Source organism: Strix aluco, chromosome 5, assembly GCF_031877795.1.
Source record: "Strix aluco isolate bStrAlu1 chromosome 5, bStrAlu1.hap1, whole genome shotgun sequence".
Taxonomy (NCBI): domain Eukaryota; kingdom Metazoa; phylum Chordata; class Aves; order Strigiformes; family Strigidae; genus Strix; species Strix aluco.
Genome location: NC_133935.1, coordinates 71487624 through 71513323, shown reverse-complemented (window position 1 = coordinate 71513323; position 25700 = coordinate 71487624). Strand labels below are relative to the sequence as shown.

General features: G+C 36.5%; 1 protein-coding gene across 4 annotated transcripts in view; it reads left to right on the top strand.

Annotated features, from left to right (window-relative positions):
- The window catches only part of TBC1D22A (TBC1 domain family member 22A), a 200003-nt gene that overhangs the window by 18491 nt on the left and 155812 nt on the right, over positions 1 to 25700 (top strand). For all 4 annotated transcript variants that reach the window (XM_074827720.1, XM_074827719.1, XM_074827722.1 and 1 more), the window contains exons 5-7: positions 13813 to 13883; positions 19900 to 20028; positions 20987 to 21049. In XM_074827720.1, coding sequence (XP_074683821.1) covers positions 13813 to 13883; positions 19900 to 20028; positions 20987 to 21049 — 263 coding nt within the window. The remainder of the gene's footprint in view (positions 1 to 13812; positions 13884 to 19899; positions 20029 to 20986; positions 21050 to 25700) is intronic.

Genomic DNA, 25700 nt, shown 5'->3' with positions numbered 1-25700 from the left:
ATGAAGTATTTATTGAATATGATGAATCTGGAAATCTACTGCAGTAAAAGGATACTGTCCTAAGATTTCTTCTAGAATAGTTGCTTTAAACTGTTCTTCAGAGGGAAGAAATGTATGTCTGAATATATTGTACTAAACAAGATAAAACAAATTTTTCCAAAATTAAATGAATTGTGTCAGTTTGAAGCATTTACATACCACATTATCCCTTCATAATAAGATATTCTAACCCAACAATATTTCTGCAAAAAATAAAATGCTGTCTTCTAAGTGGAAATGACAGTTGGCTAGTGCTAGCAAATGGAGATATTTTTGACCTAAAATCTACAAGGATTTATAAATATTTTGATACTTACTGGTCACAGAATTATGTAAAATCATGGGACAACTGAAAGACAGAGTAGTAATTGGGGTTCAGAGTGTTGCTTCAGAAAGTATCTTTTCAATCTGGGACAGAGTCTGTAGACAAGGTTTTACAAATAATGGTTTTGGATCTGGCTAATTTCAGCTCTGAATCAGTAGGTTAAACTTAATTCTGTGCTCACATTTTTAACAAGTGATCATGTCTGTGATATGAATGTTTTACAACGGCTCATTTGCAAAATAATTGTTCTGGAATTTTAAGAAAATGTTAATTAAATTGAAGCAAGGATATTTTTTCTGTATTATCTTGATTGAAAATATGTGTCTGATTTGTAGGTGTCATTAAAACTCCTTTGTAGAAATCCTGTGCTGGGGAAGACGTTCTCCAGCTCATAACTAGGATGTCTAATTCCTTGGGAAAATCTGCAACGGGAAAGAGTTACTATGATGTCAATAAATTGATATTATGCTTTGACTAGGAAGAATGTAACATTTAAACCAATGACAAATAGTTTAATCGTTAAATTAGATATTAAATAGAGGACAAGTTTCAAATGTAATTACGTGCAAGTACATTTCCTTGGTACTCTCAAAAGTCTTGGTTGAGGATGAATTTCTTCTGATGCCTTGATTTGAAGTGTTGCAAACTATGGGCCAGACATTTATAGTCGAGTAAGTTTCCACAAGATGGTGATTTCCAAGTTTGAGATCTTGACACCTGTACTCCTATACTGCTCATTCTATGAAATAAAAACTAATTAAATCACTGTGTGGTTGGAGCAGCAGAGATGTGGTAGCTTTAAGTTTGTTCTTTATTTGCCCTAATTTCATTTTTTCCTGTTTAGCTTTATTAAAAACAAAATTGAGAATACTCCAATAGCCAAGGAGCAATTTGGGGAAAAAAGGCATGTCCGTGACATTGCAGGTACAGAAATGCTGTGAATATTAAAAAAAACGCAACACCAAATAAACCCCCAAATGAAACCAAAACCGCACCCCCCCAAAAAAAGCCCCCAGCACTTTAATGATGCAGGTCTTTTCTTCAGAACTTTTGTGAAGGGATATCAGCTTGGCCAAGATGTTGTGAATGAAAAAGGGATAACAACTCTGTGAAGCTCAGATGAGTGTTTCTTTGGAAGAAAAACCTAAAATTCAGCCTTTTTGGTGTAAAATATTAGCCATTCCTACTGCTGTGTAAACAATTATAGAAATCAGTGTAGAGGAAGTCAGTAGTTAGCAAAAATTCTGTTTTCTCCAATTTTAGTTGCATTTGGATAGGTGCTCTAGGAATGTTCCCCTCAAAGAAGTGATACCAAGTAAATTGGATTTTGTACTCATCCTTTGCCTTAATTATTAACAATAATAGATGAGTAACAATATTTCAGAAATTAAGTACAACCTGCACCTAGACTCTTCGTTTTGACCATTGTATGGTATTTCTGCATTTGATGGTGTATAGAAAAAGTTTTTGATGGTTCTTTTATATTCTACTGATCTTCCTTACTAGAGATGACCTGGAATAAGAGTAGAGCGCGTAGGTGTTAATCATGAGAGAGAGGCCCTGGTTATACTTTTGTTTGTTGGAAATTGATCAGAGAAGGCTTGTACATTGTGTATTAACAGCAAGAAATATATATTAGGTTTATAATAATATAGAGTATATAATATAATTTCCCTTCTTTTGGATGTTATACTAAACTTTATGCTAAAATGAAATAAACCCCCTCAAATTTCAAGGGCTAACTATAAGAGTCGAACAGCTAGAGTATTTTGGTATGCATACAGCTCCAGCTATATCATTGGACTTTCTGTCTTTCAGTTTACCTGATTGATTTCAGCAAGTTATATTTGGCATCTCTTTCCATTAGTTGGCATTCATCCTTTAATTTTGTGAATCCATTGGAATAGTCACACCTTTTAGGGGGGAAAAGGCAAAAAATTTTCAGGAAAGGAAGCGAAAACTTCTGGTGGTTAACAGGTTGAAAGAGGTAACAGATTCCCCGTATGGAAAGCTGACAGAAATTAGAAAAGTAGTACTTCCTTTTCCAGCCTCTCTTCCTTCTCTTTGAAAACGTAGCGTGTGTGGATGTAGGTGAGAACTATCCAGTCTCTTTGAAGCTGTGACGTGGGTTCTGGGTTTGGAGCTTCTGTGGCTGTCAGGAGCCATGTGAGGCTGGTGACAGCTTTCAAGGCTGGACACTCAGACATGAGCAGATAAACGCAGGGCATTCTTTGTTCTTGGATGCCAGGAAGGATTCAGTATCGGATGTTGTGTGAGCTGACATCTTGTCCTTATTTTTATCATGTCAAGGCTGTTTATAAGAGCAGCATAGCATACCTGTTTTCTAACAATGTTTTGTCAAGTGTCTCATTTTCTTCTGTTTCTTGAAAAGGTGCTGTTTTCAGAGGTTTAATCAAACATTGTTTTCTAATGATTTGCTCCCTTGAGTGTGCTGTGTGTTACATATTGGCCCAGTATGGAACTTTTTAAAAAAAAGTCTTTTTATCATGTGTTATATGGAGAAAATTCAGCCTTAAATGGATTCTCTATTACAAGATACGGTGGAATATGAATGTACTTAGCACTTCTTGGTGGGAAAGTTAAATATTCAGTAGGAAACATGGGAGGAAAAGGGAAGAACCAGGTATTTAAAAGAAAAGCTAATGAAAATTGGATTAAAAAACCTGATACTGTAACAACTTACAGACTAGAACTTGCACAGGCAGTGGAGGCGGGGACAGGTATCCTGGGAAGCATAGAGGTACACTGCCCAGTTGTGTAGGAATGGGGTCAGGAAGGCCAAGGTGCAGCTGGACCTGAACTTGGCAAGGGAAGCAAAGAATAATAATAAGGGTTTCTACAGATATGTCAGCCAGAAAAGGAAGGCCAAAGAAAGCATATGCCCCCACCCCCCCGATGAACAAGACTGACAAACTGGTAACAACAGAGGAGGAGAAGGCTGAGGTACTCAACAGCTTTTTTTGTCTCAGTCTTCACTGGCAACCTCTCTTCCCATCAAGGAGATGGACTGCAAGACAGGGACTGTGTGAGCAAAGACCCTCTCACTGTAAGAGAAGATCAGGTTCGTGACCACCTGAGGAACCTGAACAGACATAAGTCCATGGCACCTGATGAGATGCATCCCAGAGTCCTGAGGGAATTGGCTGATGTAGTTGCTAAACCACGCTCTATGATATTTGAAAAGTCATGACAGTCAGGTGAAGTCCCTGGTAACTGGAAAAAGGGAAACATTGCACCTATTTTTAAAAGGATAGAAAGGAGGACCTTGGTAGTGCTCCCCTGTCAGCCTCACCTCTGTGCCTGGGAAGATAATGGAACAGATCCTCCTAGAAGCTATGCTAAGGCACATGGAGGACAGGGAGGTGGTCGAGAGAGATAGCATGGCTTCATCAAGGGCAAGTTCTGTTGGAAGAGCTATGAATGTCATCTATCTGGACTTCTGTAAGGCCTTTGACACACACCCCCACGACATCCTTCTCTCTAGATTGGAGAGATATGGATTTGATGGGTGGACTGTTTGGTGGATGAGGAATTGGATGGATGGTCACATCCAGAGGGTAGTGGTCAATGGCTCAATGTCCAGATGGAGGTCAGTTATGAGTGGTGTCCCTTAGGGGTCCATATTGGGACCAGTACTATTTAATATCCTCGTCGATGACATAGAGAGATCAAGTGCACTGTCAGCAAGTTCGCAGATGACACTAAGCTAAGTGGTGCAGTTGACATGCCTGAGGGACAGGATGCCATCCAGAGGGACTTGGACAATCTCGAGAAGCGGGACCCTGTGAACCTCATGAGGTTCAACAAGGCAAAGAGCAAGCTCCTGCGCATGGGTCTGTGCAACCCCCAGTATCAATACAGGCTGGAGGATAAGTGCATCGAGAGCAGCCCTGCGGAGAAGGACTTGGGGGTACTGGTGGATGAAAAGCTGGATGTGAGCCAACAATGTGCACTTGTAGCCCAGAAAGCCAACCATATCCTGGGCTACATCAAATGAAGTGTGGCCAGCAGGTCAAGGGAGGTGATTCTCCCCCTCTACTTTGCTCTGGTGAGGCCCCATCTGGAGTGCTGTGTCCAGCTCTGGAGTCCTCAGCACAGGAAAGACATGGACCTGTTAGAGAGTCCAGAGGAGGGTCATGGAAATGATCAGACAGCTGGAACACCTCTCCTATGAAGACAGGCTGAGAGAGTTGGAGTTGTTCAGCCTGGGGAAGAGAAGGTTCAGGGAAGACCTTATAGCAGCCTTCCAGTACTTTAGGGGGGCTTATAAGAAAGATGAGGACAGACTTTTTAGTAGGGCCTGTAGTGATAGGACTGCCTGTGGAGGTTTGAACTCAGCCGGCAGCCAGGCACCACGTGGTCAGCCCGTTCACCTCCCCCTCCCCCCTCTGGTAAGATAGGGGAGGGACAAAAGAAGAGAATTCGTGGGTTGAGTAAAAAGAAAGAATTTACTAAATATAACAAGAGAACAACAGTAACAATAGTGAGTTCAAAAAGAAAATGGGTAAAATGCACCAGTGGCTTACCGAACGCGGCAACCGCCCCCCACAGCAACAATACCACCCGAGGAGCGAGGAGCAGACACAGCGTGTGGGTGCCAGAGAGAGAGACCCCCAGAGCGATCCCGCCCACCTGGGCATGACATCACATGGTATGAAATACTCCAATGAAAATTAACTCCATCCTGGTCGAAACCAGGATACTGCGGTAATGGTTTTAAACTGAAAAAGGGTAGATTTAGACTAGATATAAGGAAGAAATTTTTTACAAAGAGGGTGGTGAGACACTGGAACAGGTTGACCATAGAGGTGGTAGGTGCCCCATCCCTGGAAACATTCAAGGCCAAGTTGGACAGGGCTCTGAGCAACCTGATCTAGTTGAAGATGACCCTGCTTATTGCAAGGGCATTGGACAGGATGACATTTAAAGGTCCCTTCCAACCCAAACTATTCTATGAACTTAGTATTTTAAATTTGAGATAGAAATGTTAGAATGGTTTCACCCCCCTCAGCGCGCTTTTTTTTTTTCTTTTTAATTGACTCATGCGTCTCAAGGTAACCTGAGAACTTGAATGCAAGTATTTCAATTATGTGTTATCATTTGATTTTAGGAAGTGATCTGGTGGGTCACTTATAAGAATAAAGCCTGTCTTAAAAACAGTAAAATACACTTGCTGTAAAAGTTATGCATGTATTTAAAGTAAAATGTACATGCAATTCATATATTTTGAAAGTATTATTAGAACTTAGCTTCACTGACAGTCTTTTACATAGATCTAAAATGACACTCAATGTATATGCTTCAGTTTGTTCTTGCCTGTCTTGTCACCAGGAGTGTTTTTATTCTGTGCTATAGTAGTGTTAGACTAAGTCTTCTAGGAGTTACTTTTTTCTTGCTTTTATAATTGTTCTTGGGAAGGGCAAGGTTCTTGGTTTTCTCTCCTCTTGTTTTGGTGTTGAGCTGTCAGAGGAAAGCATAATGTAAATCGATGCTTTAACAGTAGCGATGCACGAGGGTCAGACTGTATGCTTTTTGGGGTGATAATCATGAAAGCTTGCTACTGCACCCGATAAAAATTCTTGCATAGCCTATTTCAGTTGTAATGTGTGCTGTTTGTCACTGACGAAATGCTAGTTGAGCTCACTGTAGTGAAGAGTTAGGACCAGAATTTTATATGATTTTTGGAGTAGTCTGAGATCCTGGAATTTTGGAGAACTGTGATATAGGACAGCAGTCAGTGTTGGTGCAGAAATGGAATTATCACATACCCAGGACTAATGGTTTGTGATGGAATTGACTTAACTCTCAGATGTGCAATCATCTGTCTAACAGTTTCTGTACTGAAAGCAATTACTGTACCACTTACGAAAGCAAAACCAGAAGACTTGAGAAAGTTCAGAAGAATGCTGTATGACATGACAACAGAGTAGAGGGAGTTATTAAATACAATAGGAGGTTATTAAATACAATCCAAAAGGTAAAGTTCTGTGTCAAGGAGGGTAGAAGAGAATATAAATCCTGTCAGGCTAAATCCATGGAAACATTTCTGAAAGAGAGTTTGAGAAACAACTTGTAAAAAGTATAAAAACTAGCATTAAGTGCTTTTTCTCAAATATACTGGGAGAAGGAACATTGCCAAAGATTCTGTAGGCCCAGCAGACAATCCAGAAATAAAAGGAACGCTCAGAGAGGATAAGGCTCTGGTAGAGGAACGTAAATAATTATTCAATTTGTGTTCAGCATGGAAGAACATAGGGATATATTCACTCCCAGATCCTATATTGTGGAGCATTAGTCAGAGGATATGTTTCAAGTAAGTGTTACGTTGTAAAACAAAGATGTTTTGTCCTTGGTGTACACTTTTACTTCCATGTCCAGTGCTGAGATTTTCTTCCAGAAAGAGCGGTTCTTTGAAACACAGTCTCACAGGATATGTACATTGTTGTTTAGAATTACATGACAGCTCAAGCTATCCCTAATTAAACGAAATGTATGTTCATTGCAGAATAGCATCAGGAATGAAAACTGATTTCTTGTGAAACTTACTGAAATAAATATTCCTCTTGTTAATTTTCAAAGAGTGACTGTAGTTCAGTGGGTCCTACAAGTAGTTGTTTATATTTAGCCTAGAAGCAGAGGTTTCATTTGAAAGAGTGCCATAATTTAAATTGTCAAAACTGTCTATGGTCATGAAGATAGAAGGAAATCTCATCTGCATCACAGGATAAAAAGTTTTATTAGAATAAGCTATATTCTAATTTGTTTGCATAGTTCCTATCTTTGGCCTTTAAGTAACTCATTTAATGAGTTACCTAAGAGTAAGTGGAATTTTTGTCCTGGATGATTTGTCACTGATTTAATCGTATGCTCCACATTTCTGATTCTGACAGTAGATTTGCATCTTTCCTTGTTTTATGCCTTTTTTTTTTTTTTCTTTCTCTTTACATGGTTTTAGAGGTTGGTACCCATATTTGTGCATAGATTCCTCTTTGGGTTGAGTTAGGGGAGGAGAAAAAAAACAGTAAGATGAAAGATTACAGAGGGTTCAGTGAGGTATGGAGTTGAGAATTGATGTTACTTGAAAGTAATAAAAGTAGTTTCTGAGTTGCAACTTATATTTTCTGCATATGTTGTGCTTATTATGTAGTTTGTAAATGGTGTGGTTGTGTGTAACAGTAGCTGAAGCTTGAAGCTTTAGCAAAATCATTGTGTAACGAAGTAATAAACTAATGCATAAGATCTGTTTCCTTTCAGCCAGACTACCAGTAACATAGATCAAACCTGGTAAAGTATACTTGTTCCTAAATACTGCCCAAGGACTAGTGGAGCAGTATGATACAGTTGAAGATCACTTGCTTTTGAAGACTTGGGGCCTTCGTAGTTTACGTTGTCATTAAACCAACACTGGAGCTTATAATCATGTTCTGGGGTACAGGAGAAACACATATATAATTTGTAGATGTGTTTAGTTAAGGCAGATATTATCTCTCTTTTAAATTTTTTTTTTTATTCATTAACTGTACAAAATACCATTTTTCTAGTGTTGTTCATATATGCTTACTTTCCTTTCACTTTTTCTGCCTTTTTGGCTTTTAGAAGAGTATAACCAGTGATACTGTTACTTACGATTTAGTGCTTGGTAGCTTGGGGATTTACTTGACACAGAATCATGGGTGGAATTGAAACTTGTTGCAGATGTGTTAGGGCTGCAGGCAAATATCTAAACTGCTGACTCCCCTGCTCGGAGGCTGAACTAACTCCCTAGGGTGTGGAGAACTACTGGAGGTGACATGAGAAATTGCTGAACATAACAAACAGCAGTGTGAGAAGCTGACAGAAAGTTATCGATAGCACCCTATGGGATGCCTGGATTTCACAAGTAGTAAAGGAAGTGAGAAATGTCCAAACAGTGCTATTGCACGGAGGGGAGCACTGGGGCCACTTTGAAAGGTGCAGTGTGACAAGACCAGCAGTGCTTAGGTAATCATTTCAGAAATACCAAATTTGCGTAGGGCTGTAATGAAACTGGGACCACTAAGGGAAGAAGTAATTAAGTGTGGTTAGTTAATTTGGGACAGAGAAAAGGAGATAGTAGGATGGTGGAAAAAGATCAGGTAATGGAAAAAAGAGTAAGGTATGTGAGCAGGTGCTGTCCAGGGGTACCTGTTGGTCAGCTTGTGATTGATTTGTTGGGCAGCTGGAGTCTGACAATAAATTAAACCTGTTAAGACCATACAAAACAAGTCAAACTTGGTCAGCTGCCAGGAGGACTTAAGGGAGGAGGGCTTCCTTGGCTGGCAAGGGGACACCTGGGTTGGTGGAACACAAATCCTGTTATCGCTGTGCTGCTTCTAGGACTGTTGTGGAGCCACTACTCCATAACAAGGTGGGTATTGAAATACCTGATTTATGGTGCCTCTGGTCATTCACTGCCAATACTATTAGACTGGGTGGTGGTTCTTGCTTTTGACAGTTATTGAGAACTTGTAATATTTGAATTGTATCTTGTCTGCTTTTGTAGACTGGAAAATTGGAATTGCATGTAAATCAGATTAATGGATCCATCTTCTGCTTGTTTCAGGGAAAATTGCTAAAGTTGCTATGACCTAAAACTGTAGCATATGAATTTACAAATTTGCCTTTTAATTGCAACACTGTTCTTGATCTCAGACATCTATTATGAAGCTGACTATTTCTGTTCTTTGGAATGCAGTGATTTTGTTTTAGCTTGAACTTCTTGGATAGACGTCTGTTTAAGGCCAAATATCAGGATCTTCTAAAGGTGATCATTTAATACCACGATAACATAATTTTTGTGTTTGGGAATTTGTGTCCTTCATTCTGTTGCTCACAATCTCCGTTCTGCCCATCCTGAAAAACTAGTTCCTAAAAGCTATCACCATAAAGAACCAATCCCCAAGAGCCAAAAAGCCCATTCCAAATAGTAATGTACTCAGACTTTTGTTCTGTTTTGAAGTAGCGGATTGTTTTTCATCTTTTTCCAACGTAAAAAAAATCCTATTTCTTGGTTTTTACTTCAGTAGTGTCCATCTGCTCTCCTTTGAAACTCTCCTTAATGAAGCCTGTTCCTGTCCAGCTGTGTTCTGTACTCCAGCCTTGCTGTGTGTCATGGCAGAGCTGTTTGCATGTTTTTTTTGTCATGCATATCCCTGGGTTTTCTTCAGAATCCGTTACTGCCTTTTTCCATTGTTTGCGTCATCCCATGGGTCTTTGACTTTAGAGCCGCTTCTCGTTTTCTGTCCTCAGTGTATCAGCAGTCAAATGTCTCTGCTGTTGTAATAGCATCTCTGTGCCCGAGCCTAGGTTTTTATTGTGAGTGGACAATGTTGGGTGCCATTTCCTATTTAGTATCAGTGAGATTCAGGAGTCACTTATTTAATGTCAGAGAATTTCAGTTGCTTATTATATTTCTTTCCCACTGAATCCCTCATGTTTGCTGTGACAGCATACTCATGATGAAGTATTTTTGTTGTGCCAGCCTGTGGTATGTAGTTCAACTTAAACTTCACTCTCTCTCTTAATCAGTGTTTATAGTCTGCACAAGTTACAGTTTCATTGTTTCTTTGAGACTTCTGTTTACAGTGAACTTCAGTAGTATCATATTTTTCTCATGTTACTGATCTTTTGGTCATCCTACATTATTCCAGTGCTTATCAACTCCTTGAGATGAAGAATAAGGGAGGAATTTATTGGGATACCACCAAATACCTTGGAGTTATGTATATAAGTATGCTTTTGTGCTTCCTCCATCCATCCATATTTAGTGTGCAGAAGTACTGTGAGCGTCTTAATGTTTTTTGAAAGCATATGCTGCTGCTGCTTACATTTTGCTTAGACTCTAATATATTACAACTGCTTTTCCTGATATTGATATACTGTATACCCTGTAATTTTTTTCCTTTCTAATGCACATTCCTATAAATTTATAAAAGTCGTAGTTAAATTTATTGTTACAGTTTGGTATAAGTAAGAAAGCAAGAGAGCATCAGTCTCTGGGATTATTTTGAGATAGAGAACAAAAACCAGGTTTCTTTCAAGATATTTAAAGCAATTACTTAAGATTTTATTTTTTTTAAGCTACAGTTCTGTTTTAAAGATGGTACCACTTTTTATTTAATAATGTAAGGTTTTCTTAATGATACAGTGAATTCTATTGGCCAGCAATGAAGAGAGGTGTGGAATTTCACTTGATTTGAGGAGAGATACAGCTGAAATATATAGGGATGAGGGCCACAAAGGAGGAAAATAAAGAAAAAGGAAGTCTGGAGAAGAAGGTGAAATGGATAAATGGGACTCAGGAGTAATCTGTAAGTAGGAAGTAGAGGTTAGGAAATTAGTGTTAGAAGGGACGAAGGCTTTCTTTTGTTTTTGTAGTCATGCTGCTGTCAAGGGACCTTGGTAAAGCTGAACTTTGTCATTGTTACTACTACTTTGTATGTACCTCAGTAGGTTCTCCTTGTGAGGTAACACTGTGCTTAAAGAGGGGAAATAAAAATTTCACTGCATTGCCATATCTAGATCTTCTCTTGAACCTGAAATGGCTCTTGGTCTGCCAGATTGGGTTTCCCTGACTGAGGATCCCTTGAGTGTTTTGTTTTGAAGTTGGGACCGGTAAAATGAGTTTAAACTTGTTTCTGCCTGATAGTATATGTTTTTATTTCTAGATTGAAGATCAAGCAATAATCTGCCAATGCTAATTAATAAAGAGAGAGGGGCCTAACTGACAGTAGAATTTTTGTGCAAAGCATGCTTTGCTGTACTGTAAATGATCAGCATGTTGGATAGGGATGGACTGTAAATAAGAAAGAAAATAAAATGTAATCAGTTACAGTGAGCATAGTTATGTTATTAACTCTGTAGTATATTTAATCTTACTGTTGTCATAGATGTGGATAGACTACAAGCACAAGGAAATACAGGGCTGAGGAATCTTTTGTTTGCTGGAAATAAAGTAAGTCAGTTCATATTTGGTGTGGTCTTATACTTTTTCCTTTAGTATTTGGTATTCTAGTCTTTGGATTGCCCGGGATATATGACTGAATTTATCTTTGGTCATGCTCAATATGATATTCCTAAATGGTTAGGTTATTATGCTGTTTTGGTACACTTACACAGTAATACATGTCTAAATATAATTTGTACTGATAGAAAATAATGTTGATATATCTATCTACTCTTGCTTAACAAGGTGTCACCTTGACGTCTGTGTATTTCTTCTTCTGTAAGAAAGATATAAATTAGTTTATTTAAAAACAAAACTACAGAACAAACCATGACTTTAAGTCAAAAACATGTTCAGATTTTTTTTTTCAATTTCTCCTCCATTTCAGTGTATTTTGACTCTTTCAAGGGTTTGAAATATAGAAAAAAAAGAAAGCTTCTACTAATGAAACATTTTTGCCAAATACAATAGTATTAGATGAAAGAAAGTTTTATTGATGTTATAAGAAAGTCATCCTTTTTCCTTAGGCTGGATTCAAGACGTGATAGACTCGTTCACTTTGATATGATGTGCTTTTAATGTCTAGTTTCTTAATATCTGTTCTTTTTCGCTGCTTTTCTGAGTTTTTGCTTTGTTTTGATCCTAATGCAGCATCTGGTCACTGTTTTGCTTGGATTTTGGTGACATAGCCTTACTGTTCCAAGTGAGACCTCTGTGTAGCCGCTGGTGTCTTGGCTGAGCCTGGTGGTCAAAGTGAGAGGGAAAACATAACTTGTTGAATTAGTATATCCACTACTGTAAAGTTTTTCTTAGTTAAACAATTGTTGGTAAGCCCATATCTGTTTGGAATAGTCATGATTGGTTTGAAGTGATGACCATAAAACCACTCATCTAACTATGACCATAACAGCCTTTCATTTCTGCCTCCTGCCAACTTTCTTCTCTCTTTATCTTCTGTAAGAAAAAGAAATGGAAGTATGAATTCATCCAGCTGGATTTTTTTTTTGCCACGATTTATTTAACTTCATATTAATTCTGTAATCTCGTTTTAAGACAAAATGGATTTTGCTAATATCATTTTTGCTAACATGTATCTAATGTAAAAACAGGGCATCTTAATGAACAAGTAACTTCATACCAGAAAATCCAGGTTACTAGAGCTTTTTGTTTGCTTTAGTTGATGCTTCTTTGAGAAACTTTAATTGCTAATAAAGAATTCTTTTTTTTTCCATTAACTATTTAGCATTGGTACACTTTTTAAATCAGATTTCTTTTTCTTGGAATATATTATATATTTTTTTAGATATTGTACTGGTTTCAATGGACTGTTTTTCATTCCTGGGTAAAAAGTTATTAATGTGTCTAGAAATATTTTTTTTACAATAACATGCCACAACTAACACGATAATATGTATTTCTTGGTATTATAGATGCACATTTCTTTCAGAGTAGTAGAAGGAGGGTGGGGGTCAGAGGATGAAGACAGATGTTGCTAATCGGAGTCCTTGTCTTAACAAAAAATAAAGAGAATATTTGTCTGTAAATGACCAAAGACAGTCAGTTGTGATATCCACTCAGAAAGTTCTTAGTCTGATTACTTTCTTTTATGCTTCATTTTCTTGGGGTGGGTAGATAAGACAGAATGTTTTTAAAGGCTTTGTCGAAGTGTAGAATTTGGAAAATATATGCACATGATAGAGACCAAATTTGTTGGAATACACATAGTTAACTCAATTATTGGAAAAAGTATATACAAAGTAAAATGTAGAATTCTGTTGTTCTGTATTAAGCAGGTTGATAATTTGAACTTGTGCAGTTTTAACCCATATTTTCTACTCGGTAAGAGGAGAAAGAGCTACAAGTAGATATAAAAATACTGTTTCTTACGGACACTGTTAAGCATCTTTTGTCTTTACATTTTCCATGACTTTTCTATAATGTTTTTCGCATGATAAACAGTGTTCACAAAACATGTGTGAAGTCCCACAGATTTGTTCAGCTGGGTGTGGTATCTGACAAGCAGCTTTCAAGAGAAAGGAGTACAACATGAAGAAGGAGAATATGGCATGGGATTAAATTCCAGCATTCAGACATAAAATATCATTCTGTTTCTGTAACTGCAAATCTCATTTTTAATTAGGGTCTGTGTAAGCATATTATACAATAAGACTGAGTATCTCTTGCATGTTAATGTAAGGCATGTATACTAAAAAGTAATGCTGAGAAATACTTCAGAAAGTTACCTTATCACACTCAGTACCTATTATCATAGATATCTCTATGGATAGTAATTATCCAGTATTTTATTAATTTGTTAGACTTGCTACATAATTCTTGAATTCATTGGACTTTATAAGAAGACATGATCATTGTCATAAACAACTTTGTATTAATTTGATTATATCTGTGTATATTAACTGATAGTAGTTCCCATAGTACTCATGAAATACTTCTCTTTTAATAGAAGAACTACGGAAATTGAGTTGGTCTGGCATTCCCAAACGGGTTCGTCCAAGTGCATGGAAGCTTCTTTCAGTAAGTTGTGGTGGCTTTTTTTTTTTTCTTCCTTTGCATTTAGTAGTAATGTTTTTTTTCAAGCATTGCTAATAATTTTACTTGAGTTGTAATCCATCAGTGATACTTGAAAACATTGTGTCTTGTTTCTGAATTGTAATGAAAGTTCTGTTCTTTTGCTCAATTTCAAGATTAATTTGTCAAACTGAAAGGAGGGGAATGAGAAGTAGTAGTAAATCATGTCAGCTGTATATCTTTATTTTTCAGCCTGGCTTTCTATGAAAGAAAGGCTTATGTGATAACAGTAGCCTCTTTCAACCAATTTTGATGGAGTGGTGGAGAGGTCAAAGACAAGTACATTCTTACAGTTTTCTTGAAAATAGGCACACAGTAGAGGAAACGAAGCCTGTCGGTGTCCTATGAAAGGCTTCTTTCTGACTTCACATTTACTACAAGAAAGGATTAACACTGTACTGAGGAAAAGCTGTGATAGGATCGTATGGGTTTTTTGGCTGATTTTTCTATAGTGGTTTAAGATGAACAGATCTGAACTGCTGTGGTCAGTTACCTTGTGGCATTGGCTCTCCTGATGTCAGACCTGTGAGTCAGTTAAGGGAGACAAGCTAATTAAAAAGCTAATCACTTCTTTGTAGCGTGAGTTTTTGTCAGGCTGGGCTCTCTGAACTTTGCCTGGTGGTCAAAGGGTTTTGCAATGGCAGTAGCTTGGGAGTAGGTTGACTGAAATACCATGGAACAGGACACAGATGTTTCAGTTGGGCATCAGAGGCAAGCTTGCAGGAATCTAGGATTCACTGGGTTTGGTGTTACAGAAGTGGATTTTTTTAATCTCAGTGTTTGCACTATATTTAAAATGTTCTTCTGCAAAAATACAATGGATTCCTCATAGGAGTATTTTTCATGTCAATTTTTTCAGCTATAATACTTGTGATGGCAAACGGTTGTGAATTTTAGCTATTGTTTGTCTGCCTGTGGTTAGGAGAAGAACTTGTGAAGATGTTTGTATTAAAAAAAGGAGCTGTCTACTCTCCAGAGGCTATGGAAAGACACTTTATCAGCAAATCTTCATGCATTTAAGAACTGTTTAAAATTCTGAGTTATACACACAACAGTTTATTGAATTTTTCAGAGAGTAGACTTAAATAGCGTTGCTTTTTATAGAATAATTCAGCGGGGGATGCGAAGTATTTACTTCAGATTGAGACTGATTTCCAGTGACTGAAAGAGTCTCTCTTGCTGATGAGTTCTACTAAATTTGCAGCTTAGTTCCTTCTAAAGCTAAATGCAGATGCAGCTTCTTAATGGTGGATATTCAAATATCCTGCTGTAATTGAAATTAAACATGCAGTGTACAATTTATTTTAGTTCTGTTTCCAAAGTTGTTGTCTGAGATTTTGGTAACAAAAAGAGCATTTCTTTTTTTTTTTTTCCTCTTGAAGTTCAGGATGCCTGTTTTAAAATGCTCAAAGTAAAAAAACTATGGCTAACTCAAAATTGACTTTGAAACACGATAAGCTAAAGCATAAGTATAGGTTAAGTTCTGAATCAGAGGATTGACACTGAGGTTTAGAGAATTGGAATTATGGAAAAGTTAACTGCAGTCACTTTCTTACTTTCAAGTAAGAGCATGGACTTTCCGTGAGCTTCACCTTCATTCAATGAGTGGCATTCCTCAGGGGTCAGTACTGGGACGAGTGCTGTTTAACATCTTTGTTGGTGCCAGGGATTGAGTGCACCCTCAGCAACTTTGCTGATGACACCAAGCTGTGTGGTGTGGTTGACACGCTGGAGGGAAGGGATGTGCCATCCAGAGGGACCTGGACAGGCTGGAGAGGTGGGCCTGTGCAAACCTCATGAAGTTCAACAAGGCCAAGGGCAAGGTCCTGCACATGGGTCAGGGCAATTCCAAGTACAAATACAGGCTGGGAGATGAGTGAATTGAGAACAGCCCTGAGAAGAAGGGCTTGGTTGATGAGAAGCTGAGCATGAGCTGGCAATGTGCACTTGCAGCCCGGAAAGCCAACGGTATCCTTGGCTTCATCAAGAGAATTGTGACCAGCAGGTCAAGGGAGGTGATTCTTGCCCTCTAGTCTCACATGGACCCGCTCAAGTGGGTCTACAGGAGGTCCGCAAAGATGATCAGGGGAGTGAAGCTCCTCCCCATGAGGACAGGCTGAGATAGTTGGGGTTGTTCACCCTAGAGAAGAGAAGGCTCCAGAGAGACCTTATAGTGACCTTCCAGTACTTAAAGGGGGGTACAGGAAAGATGGGGAGGGACTCTTTATCAGGGAGTGTAGTAACAGGATGAGGGGTAATGGTTTTAAAATGGAAGAGGGTAGATGAGATTAGAAGCAATGAGGAAATTCTTCACTGTAAGGGTAGTGAGACACTGGAACAGGTTGCCCAGAGATGATGTGGCTGCCCCCTCCCTGGAAGTGTTCAAGGCCAGGCTGGATGGGACTTGGAGCAACCTGCTCTAGTGGAAGGTGTCCCTGCCCATGGCAGGGGGGTGTGAACTAGATAATCTTTAAAGTCCCTTCCAACTCAAACCATTCTATGATTATATTCTGTAAGTTGATTTTAGTTTAGTATTCCTGAGATTCCCAGTCCAGAGAAATTCCTGAGGGTAGAGTTCCCTTGTTCTGTTGTTTTAACAGCTCCAGTTCAGGATCCATTCCAGTTCAATTCTTGTCTTTGTCTGTCTTGTCATAGCTCTGCAAAGAAACTGTCTTCAGATTATTTTGTTCTTGTTTTAAGAACTAAGTGGATTTTTTTTTTTTTGAGTAAAAGACCTCGAAAGTGTGGGGTTTTTTCTTCTGTCACCAAATAGCAATATTTGTAATGTTCTCAGCTGTTCTTATGTAATTCTTACCATGATTTCTTATCTACTAATTGGTCCTCAATTAATACATGTTGGAAACCCAAACATGAGTCATTAAGTGATCATTACTGTAATGCAGCAGCTTGTTTCATCTTGTTTCTGAAGTGGGGAAGAAAAAGTGCTTTGAGTATTTGTGATCATAAACTCCATTATGCTTTTTTCTGATGGCAATTGATTATTAAGTCACAGTAGTTGTTTAAACATTTTACCTACTGCTAATGTATGTTCCAGATAAGAGGGGGTAATGTGATAATCTTTTATGCTGTAAGGTGCACTGGGAGCTATTGGGGAAATAAGTGTACAAAAGCAAAACTGTTTTGGGTAAAGATTAGTTACAAAACAAAAAGACCAGAAAACCAAAGAAACCATAGCATATTTAGAGCCAAATGAAGGTTGACTGTGTGTGTTTTGGAATTATTCAGGAGTCTTACTTAAAAAGGCCAAACTATAGCTTCTTTGGGGAACTAAGTACAATTGGTAGTATCTGAGGCAAAAGGTGATTGTAAAATCAGCATTGAAGTTGGATTTTTAAAAATTATTGAAAAAATTGAAGAGTTGAGATATTTATTACATAGTCAGAAGGTTAATAATGTTAAAGTGTGTTCTATGAATAAAATTTTTCAAAGGGAAAGCATATGAAAATCAAAGTAACACTCAGGGGCTGTTGGTGTTATGCATGTCTGCTGCTAACAGTATATATAAAAAATTACATTATTTTTAAAATATAGCAAAAATGTTAGGTATACCGTACCTAAACAGCAAGCAGAACTATTCAGGCTCACTTCTCTTTTGAATAACAAAACTAAGGATATGGTTGCAAAAGCCTTTGGAAGCAATTAATGACTGAATGGATTAAACTCTCCACCAGTTTATTCCCTGATGATGTGTTTCAAGAGTTTCCAACTTTTAAAAATAAAACCTAATTTGTAAAGTGAACAGGAAACAAGACATGTCCAATTGAAAGATTACTTCAGTCTTTGGAACTGAATAATGGCAAAAAGACTTGAGAAAATATTGGTATCCTTCGAACAATCGCATTTGATCTTGCAAATTAATTCTTTTCTAATGGAACCAAGATATCCTGCAGGAAAAACAATCAACTGTTGAGAGTAAACTGGACACAGAATTTAATATTTAACCAAATATAAAACACTGGGACAGGATATTAAATTTCTTGAGGCAAAAGTTAAGCTGGTGCGATTTAAAGTATCTGGAACAAGACACACATCAGTACCTCTTAAAAGATACGGTTTTGTCAAAGCAAGTACCTCCTAAGGTGTTTGGAATGTAATATGGTTTATACTTATTCTGTTGTCATCTTAAACTAAGAAATTAAAATATATGGGAATAACATTTTAAAAGGTTTTAATATAGAGATCTTTTCAAAAATCTATTGATTATCTTAGTATGGTGTGTATTTTTTATTTCTCCCTAAATGTTGAGCAGAACAGAAGTTATAGATATAGGATATGATGTTGGATTGTTGCAGGAGAGTGATAGAACCTATATACTACTTATTAGAGTATTTAATGTTATTGTATAATTAACAATTTTAGCATGTTAGGTTTACCCTTCCATTTTTGCTTGTAGTGTTAATAAGAAAGTTGCCTTTGTAGTTAAATGCACAGCAAGTTAACTGAAGTGCCTAGAGCTCATTGTATAAGTGCAAATATATGCTGCACTTCTAGTATAGGATTTTTTTGATGTTATGAGGATTATTTTTGTTAAGGAAACTTAAATTTAACATAGACTTGATTTCTCTGTTTTACTAATTACCATTAGTATGGTGAAAGCTGTTATTGTGGAAGGAGAGCTTTTGTAATATTGGCAAGAAATATTTTAATTTGACCCGACAAATGAATAATATGATTATTAGGTTTTTCTTATATGGCCTTGGAGGTCCAGATCTCTTTCAAGCCATCTATCTTTAGAATGATTCTTACATAAAGTATTTTTTCAGGACTGCCATGTAAGTAAAATATGAACTAGCTTTCTTTTTTGCAGTGTTATGATATATTGGTGTTGATCGTTTGAAATAGTCGCTTACAAGAAAGCGTTAACTATTTCTGAGTATTCAGGAAACTTTTTGGTAGCCAGTTACATGAATAATGGTGTTTCTAATAAGTGTACTTTATATATAAACTGAACATTTAATAACAGTCATGATATTTCCTTTTGTGAAATGCTGAAATAGTAACCTTAGCTTGTTTTTTTAAACGGGAAGTAAGCTGACATGCTAGAAATGGGGATCAAACTGGTCAAAAGAAAATGAGAATGGATTGGGAACGGGGCGGGGGGGAGATTAGGATTTTCTGGTATATGTGAATGAGTTCAATGAAGAACTATTCAGATATATTATGTATTTAATGCAACAACATATAATTCTACATATCTGACACATGACTTTCCTAGTGTGTCCATACCTCATGCAAAATAAGATAATATTTATAAATGGCTTTTGGGAAACAACTAAGCAAATGTACAGCTAGTGTTCTTACATCTAAGAGCTCAGTCACTGCTGCTGAGTCTTTTTCTGTGATGAAACTTTTAATAACCTGTTGAGATGAAATACAAGCTTCAAATTATTTTTTTCTCATGTGAAACAGTGAAATAAAGTAGTTAGAATGTTTTTAAAGCTTTTGAATTAATAGTCTATTGTATTACAAATTTAGCCATAATTAAAACATGTGTGCTAATGTATATTATTCCTATGTGAAGGCAAACATAGATAATATGCATTTTGTTAAAAAAATTAATAAAATTTCTTCAATAATGGCCACATAGGAATGCAGAAATTGATGAACTCATATAACATTACATTCATCAGAACTTATTTATTTGAGCTTTTCTGTTTGGAAGGCAAACATCATCTTAGAATTCTTGATGAGAAATTGTTTTTTAAAGCTGGAAAAACATGAAACTTTTTCGTAAAAAAAGGCTGCTTTTAATAAGATGTCTGTGTCTTTTGTATCAGTTGGAATGATTAGAAAACTGATCTGATAAAGGGTTATTCAGATCCCTGTAGGACTGCATGGCACTACATCAGTTTATTAGCTTTTCTGTCACATGTAATCAAATGCCAGTGGTGCTTTTTGTAAGGCAAAGGGTAATACCCTTTTCATTTCACTGTTTTTTCAGGGCTATCTTCCTGCAAATGTGGACCGAAGAGAAAGCACTTTACAAAGAAAGCGCAAAGAGTATTTTGCATTCGTTGAACAATACTATGATTCCAGAAATGATGAAAATCACCAAGATACCTATAGACAGGTAGAACACTTATTGAAGTGACTTTTATGTACAGGATAACTGCTGAAGAACTTAGATTATTTTTGAAGTTTGCTACTGTTTTTCTCTATTTCTTTAATTTTACGTGATAAACAGGTCACTAATAAATTGTTTTCCTACATTTCAGAAGCAAAAATACAGAATATTTTCACCTGAAATTTGAAATAGTGAGTCTTTTAATGTCAACTTTAGTCATGCCATGTGATGCTGGCATTAGGTGCTGCCATGGTTTTCCATTTAAGAATAGTATGGTTTTCAAATCTTTCATCTCCTGCTCAGACCCTCCTTCAGATGAGTGAGGATGGACAGGAAAAGTATAACAGTGACTGTTTCTTACGGGCTTCATACTTCTGCCTAAGAACTTGAAACTCTGTATGTGCAGTAAACATAGGCATGGCAAACTTTCTTACCCACTCAGATAAGCAGATAATTTTTCTTCAAGTTTTGTATTAAAACGAATAGTTTGTATCACAAAGTATAGACTAAGCAATACTACTTTAGCCTTCCTTAGGACAGAAAAAGCTGACATCTTTCTTTCAGCTTCAAGAATTCAGTAGCAAGAAGATCCTTAGTAGCAAGAGGTATATGTGACAGTGTCAATTGAACATGACTTTACAGAAGTAGTAGTATGTACTCACAATTACCCTGAGGTAGTGGGTATTGCCAATATTAGTATAATTTGCAAACAGTGAAAATATAAGTATCCTAAAATATGTGAACAAAGTATATGGTTTCTAATTTTGCCTCGCTGATAGATTAACAATGACTTAAAGATTTAGCTGTATGTTTTGAGATATGGTAAATCCATGTTATTCCAAAAATAGTGATACAATGGGATTATAACTAATATTGTAAAACCATAGGATTGTTTTAACTATTGTGTTGTTTAAAAAGTGTGCTGTTGGTTCCTTTTACAGTATTCTTCTTTCTTTCTAATTAGATCCATATAGATATCCCACGCATGAGTCCTGAAGTTTTAAGACTTCAGCCCAAAGTAACAGAGGTAAGAATGATAGCTAAAAAATTATTTCTTTTGGAGAAATCATTTTATTAATGACTCTGATATCACAGCATTGGTTAATAATTAATTTGACAACACTTGCTGGTTTGACTTCAGAACTAGCTATTAAAGTCCAGTAAGTTAGAATTTATAAGTATAGGCTAAGAGCAACAGTGTAAACATGAGTAGTAAAAGGAAATTAATTGTTAATCTCCTGCATTGAATCTGTCAGGCTTTTCTTCAGTCTTGTGGCTCTGAGGATTTTTTTTCCTTTTTTGCTTTTTATATATTTTGTTAATAACGTGTGTTTGAAGTAGTCCAGAGCATAGTTCCCATGGTTCTATGTATTTGTCAAAAGCATTCAAGGTCTGGAAGTTTTTATCATGGTCTTACACTTGGAAAATACTCTTTTTGTGGATTCGTAGCATGAATTGTTTGTGTTCCTTATTTGGTTTTGTTTCTTTGTAAGTCTTATATGTTGAGTACACTATTGAAATTATTTTACTACTGTAGTAAATATACACCAATTAATGATAAATATGTTAATCTAATTGGTCTATATTGTTAGGTAATTGAATGCCATGGGGACTTTTCTTTGTAAAGTATATAGGTCATAAATAGTATAGATGGTGTGAATTATCCTCTTTCAATTATTTATTTTAATCCTTTAATTTCTTCTCATTTCTAAAGGTTCTAGTTAGATCTTCAAAGGTTCTGTTAGTATCCACAGAGAACATCTTCTGATAGTTCATTTGATGGTACGAGAAGTGAAATGCAGAACTAGCTTTCATTTGTTTTTCTGCTCTTGTAGTTATTTGTTTAATGGAAGTGCTTCTCCACATATGTTGTAGAAATCAGTTTGAAGAAATAGCCTATTACAATTTTTTGAAATAGAATGGTATAAAAATGCTGCTTTCCATCTGCTTTCTACACAGTGATGTTTTACCTGGGCTTTCTAGGGATGAATCAGAGACTAAAGCAGGGAAACAATACCAGAAGAAATACACTATTAAAGAAATGAGTAAGATCAGTGTCAGTATTGTAGCTAGAAATGAGTCAATAAATGAAATTGGAGGTGAATATTATTTCATGCATTACAAGGACGCAAGCTTTTCTTAAGGTTTCAGTAAAGATCCGTGTCTCAAGTGAATATGACTGTGGTCCAGATATACAATGATTGTGTTTTTGTAGTTCTTAGTTTGGGTCGAAAAACCCCAAAATTGATGATGTTTTTTTCACCCTGTGTTTTAATGAAGGAGAAATTAGAAACTGTTTAAGTTGTCTGGTGTAAGAATCTATGTATAATCTTGTTTTTAAAGGAAGATTGCAAAGTACAAAACACTTCTTCAAGAATGATTGATAGTGTAGTAATTTTTAAATTAGCTGAACAATTGTAAAACCAACTTTAAAATAGAAATTCCAGGTAAGTATCTCTTGTAGAATATATTTAATGGCTTTTAACCAAATTATTTAGATGAGAAGTCAAATAGCTTAATAAAAATGATGTTAAGAGAAACAAAATATTCTCATTGGGGAGTAGTTTGAAGTAAAGTGTTATTTAGTAAAGTGATAAGATAGAAATAGCAACCTGTAGGATCTTGGACTAGTTTTTTGTTTATTTGATTATGCATGAGACAAGATATATTTATATGACTGCTCTTGAGATGGTTAATACATTTCTTTAGACTAGATGCAAACTTGATAATAGTTTGTAAGAACACAACTTTTTATTTATCATGGATATTTGCCTTTTCCATAATGCAGTTAGAAATACTAGAGTAAACTTGTATTGATAATTCAAGAAGATATATGGTCAAGGTTTTCCAGCATTTGAAATGTGTATTTTTGTTAAATATTTAGTGTGTTGGCGAGAGCATCCTATAATAAGACATTGAAAGGAATCAGAGTTACAGGATAGTTAACAATCCCTTTTTGGTTGAATGATTAACTTAAAGCTAAAGAGTTTATTTGGTAATTTGGAGAGTATATTAATGTGAAAAAGATATTAGTGCAGTACTTTTTATAAGCAGTCACAGTTGAAAGGAGATCTTTCTTTTTTAATAGCTAAGTTATAAATAGTCTGAAAATAGGTTGGCTTAATGAAAATGCTGACAGTCAACTTCAGAACTAGTAGATGCTCCCAGAATAAAATACTTCACGTATTATTGCTTGGGAGTAATTAAAATAAAAAGGAAACACCATGTCTAGATAACTTCTTGCTAAATAAAATCCTGTATGTCAATAGAACTTCAGTAGCAAAGATTATTCGGTGAAGTTTGAGTCTGGAATGTAATTTCAGTTAATTTTGTGGGATCATTAAACACGTGAAATTATTTAGGTCTTTTTAGCTTTTAAATGTCTTTTGGCAGATAACATTGCTCAGGTAGCATATTCATTTAGTGTGATTTACTGAGATCTCATTTACAAATATTTTTTCATAAAATTACCATTGTTTACATTTCTAGTTATTTGTTAAACTTGTCCAAAGGTATGTTTTTGTAATGCTTTATTGGCTATGTGCATCTTAAGCACTGCCTTAAAATAAACGTATTTTAAATCCACACTTTTTAAAAACTGATTGCTCTTCAAGTGACATAGAATTAGTATTGTTGGAAGGTAATTCAATTTCACGTATACAGCTCCTTAAATTAATTTAGTCTCTTGAATACAGCCCAATATCCCTGCTTGCTGATCATACTTACATTTCTTTAGTTTGAATGTTTAGTAAATTGAGACATGTAAGAAGTATAATTAAACCACACAAAGTAGATGGACATACTTCTTGACAATGTGATCGAGGCATTGTACAACTAGAGCACCACTGCTTTCTTTCTTAAAAAAAACCAAACACAACAAACAACACCCCACCACCACCCCCCAACCCCTGTCCATACCCTATGGCATCCACTTTTTCTACTCCAACACCTTTTTTCTTCCCTAGTGAGTAGTAAAGAAATGGATGGAAAAATGATAGAAAGCTTGGAGGAGTGGGATGTGACAGCTGATTAACACAAAGGTGTAGTTAAACAAAGGTGTAGTTCAATAATATTTGATTAGTTGAGAGTGAGTGGTCTTCAGGTACAGAAGAATAAGAATGTGAAAAGCGTGGGTAGCAGAAGTCAGTGGGATAAGGGGAAATTTAGGAAATATCTGAGTTACAGAGAAGTGATAGAGATCTGATTTAATTTTTACTGATCCATCAGTATCCTGAACTTTACAGACTCGCAGGATCTTCATGTGTTAGATGTTTTTAGAGTTCCACTGATCTCCTGAGTAGATGTGTGGACTACTGGAAGGGTGAGATTGTATATGTTTTTGCCTTTGCTCTCTGTCTGATCTAAGAGAACAAAGCCCAAGTTGCTTGATGTCATCTTAAAAAGACTAGGGCAAATGATGCTGGAAGGGTCATAACATCCAACTTCTCCATTGTTTCTTCCTTTCCCTTTCTGTTTTTTTGGAGCCCTACCTTAGCACAGCCTAGTCCCTTATCCTCACAGGTGATCCCTTCCTACTCCCAAGAGCTCAATGCAGACAGGAGCCTTGCATTGTTCCCAGAGCTGACTCCCTTCTAGGGAGTGGGAAGATGTTGCTGGTCTCAGGTGAGCAATGGTCACTTCCCCTTTTTGAAGGCGAGATGGCAAGAGCTATAAAGAAGAGAAGGGAATTAGAGTATGGGTCAAAGACAGGTTTTAAAGGGTGGCATTGTGTGCAAGACTGATATTGTGCATATGATGTTTTTTGTACATATTAATTTTTTCATGATGCAGAGATTTAGAATAATGATACCATCACTGGGACTAATGTCACTTAAAATGAGGTGAAGACACTGTAGATGACAAAGCTGGAGAAAAATGCAAGTGAAAAGCTCACAATGTCTTCTGACTTCAATTTCCAAACGTTACTATTCCAAGATTTTTGTTCTTTTTGGTGTTATCTGAGTCTCTGTTCCCCAAGAGCTTTTCATTACAGTTCATAAAGCTGTTTTAATTTGTTATCTGAACTTGGAATTCGGTTTATGTAATGTTTCAGTTTAGAAAAATGTGGTTTGAGTCTGATGTGTGGAAATAACTCATTATTATATGTGCCTTTTTTAAAAGTGTTTATTTTTTATGGGAGTTATGTGGATCGTGGGTGGGGGGGAAGGTAATGTTGAAGTGAGAACTTAAAAGACTGAGAATAAATAAATAGTGGCTCTCAAAGAGGAGGAGAGAGAAGTTGGAGGTCTTGCCCCATATAGTTCAGTCAAGTTTATTTTAAAGGCTAGTGACTGTAAGTTTAGGTTTAATAAAGTTGATTAGTTGATGTGGAGTAGTCTGTAATTTATTATTAATCTCTGTTTTCTCTTTTACTGAGTTTTGTTGAAATGGACAGTACGTGTCTGTGTATTTCCCCTCTATGCTTGCACAGTATGGGAGAAGTCATTTCAATGAAACAACACAATTTAAAAATAGTTTAGAAATTTGTCCCTACACTGCCCTGCTTGCCTTCCCCCCCCCCCCCCCCCCCCCCGGCTTAGAAAACAAAAAGCAAATTCTTGAAAGCTTTTGTGATTAGAGCTTTGGGGGTTTTGGAGTTCCTCTGAGGTGGCAAAACCCATAAGAAATTCAAAATTTTCATTTAAGCTAATGGATTCTTCTTTTTGTGTATATGAATA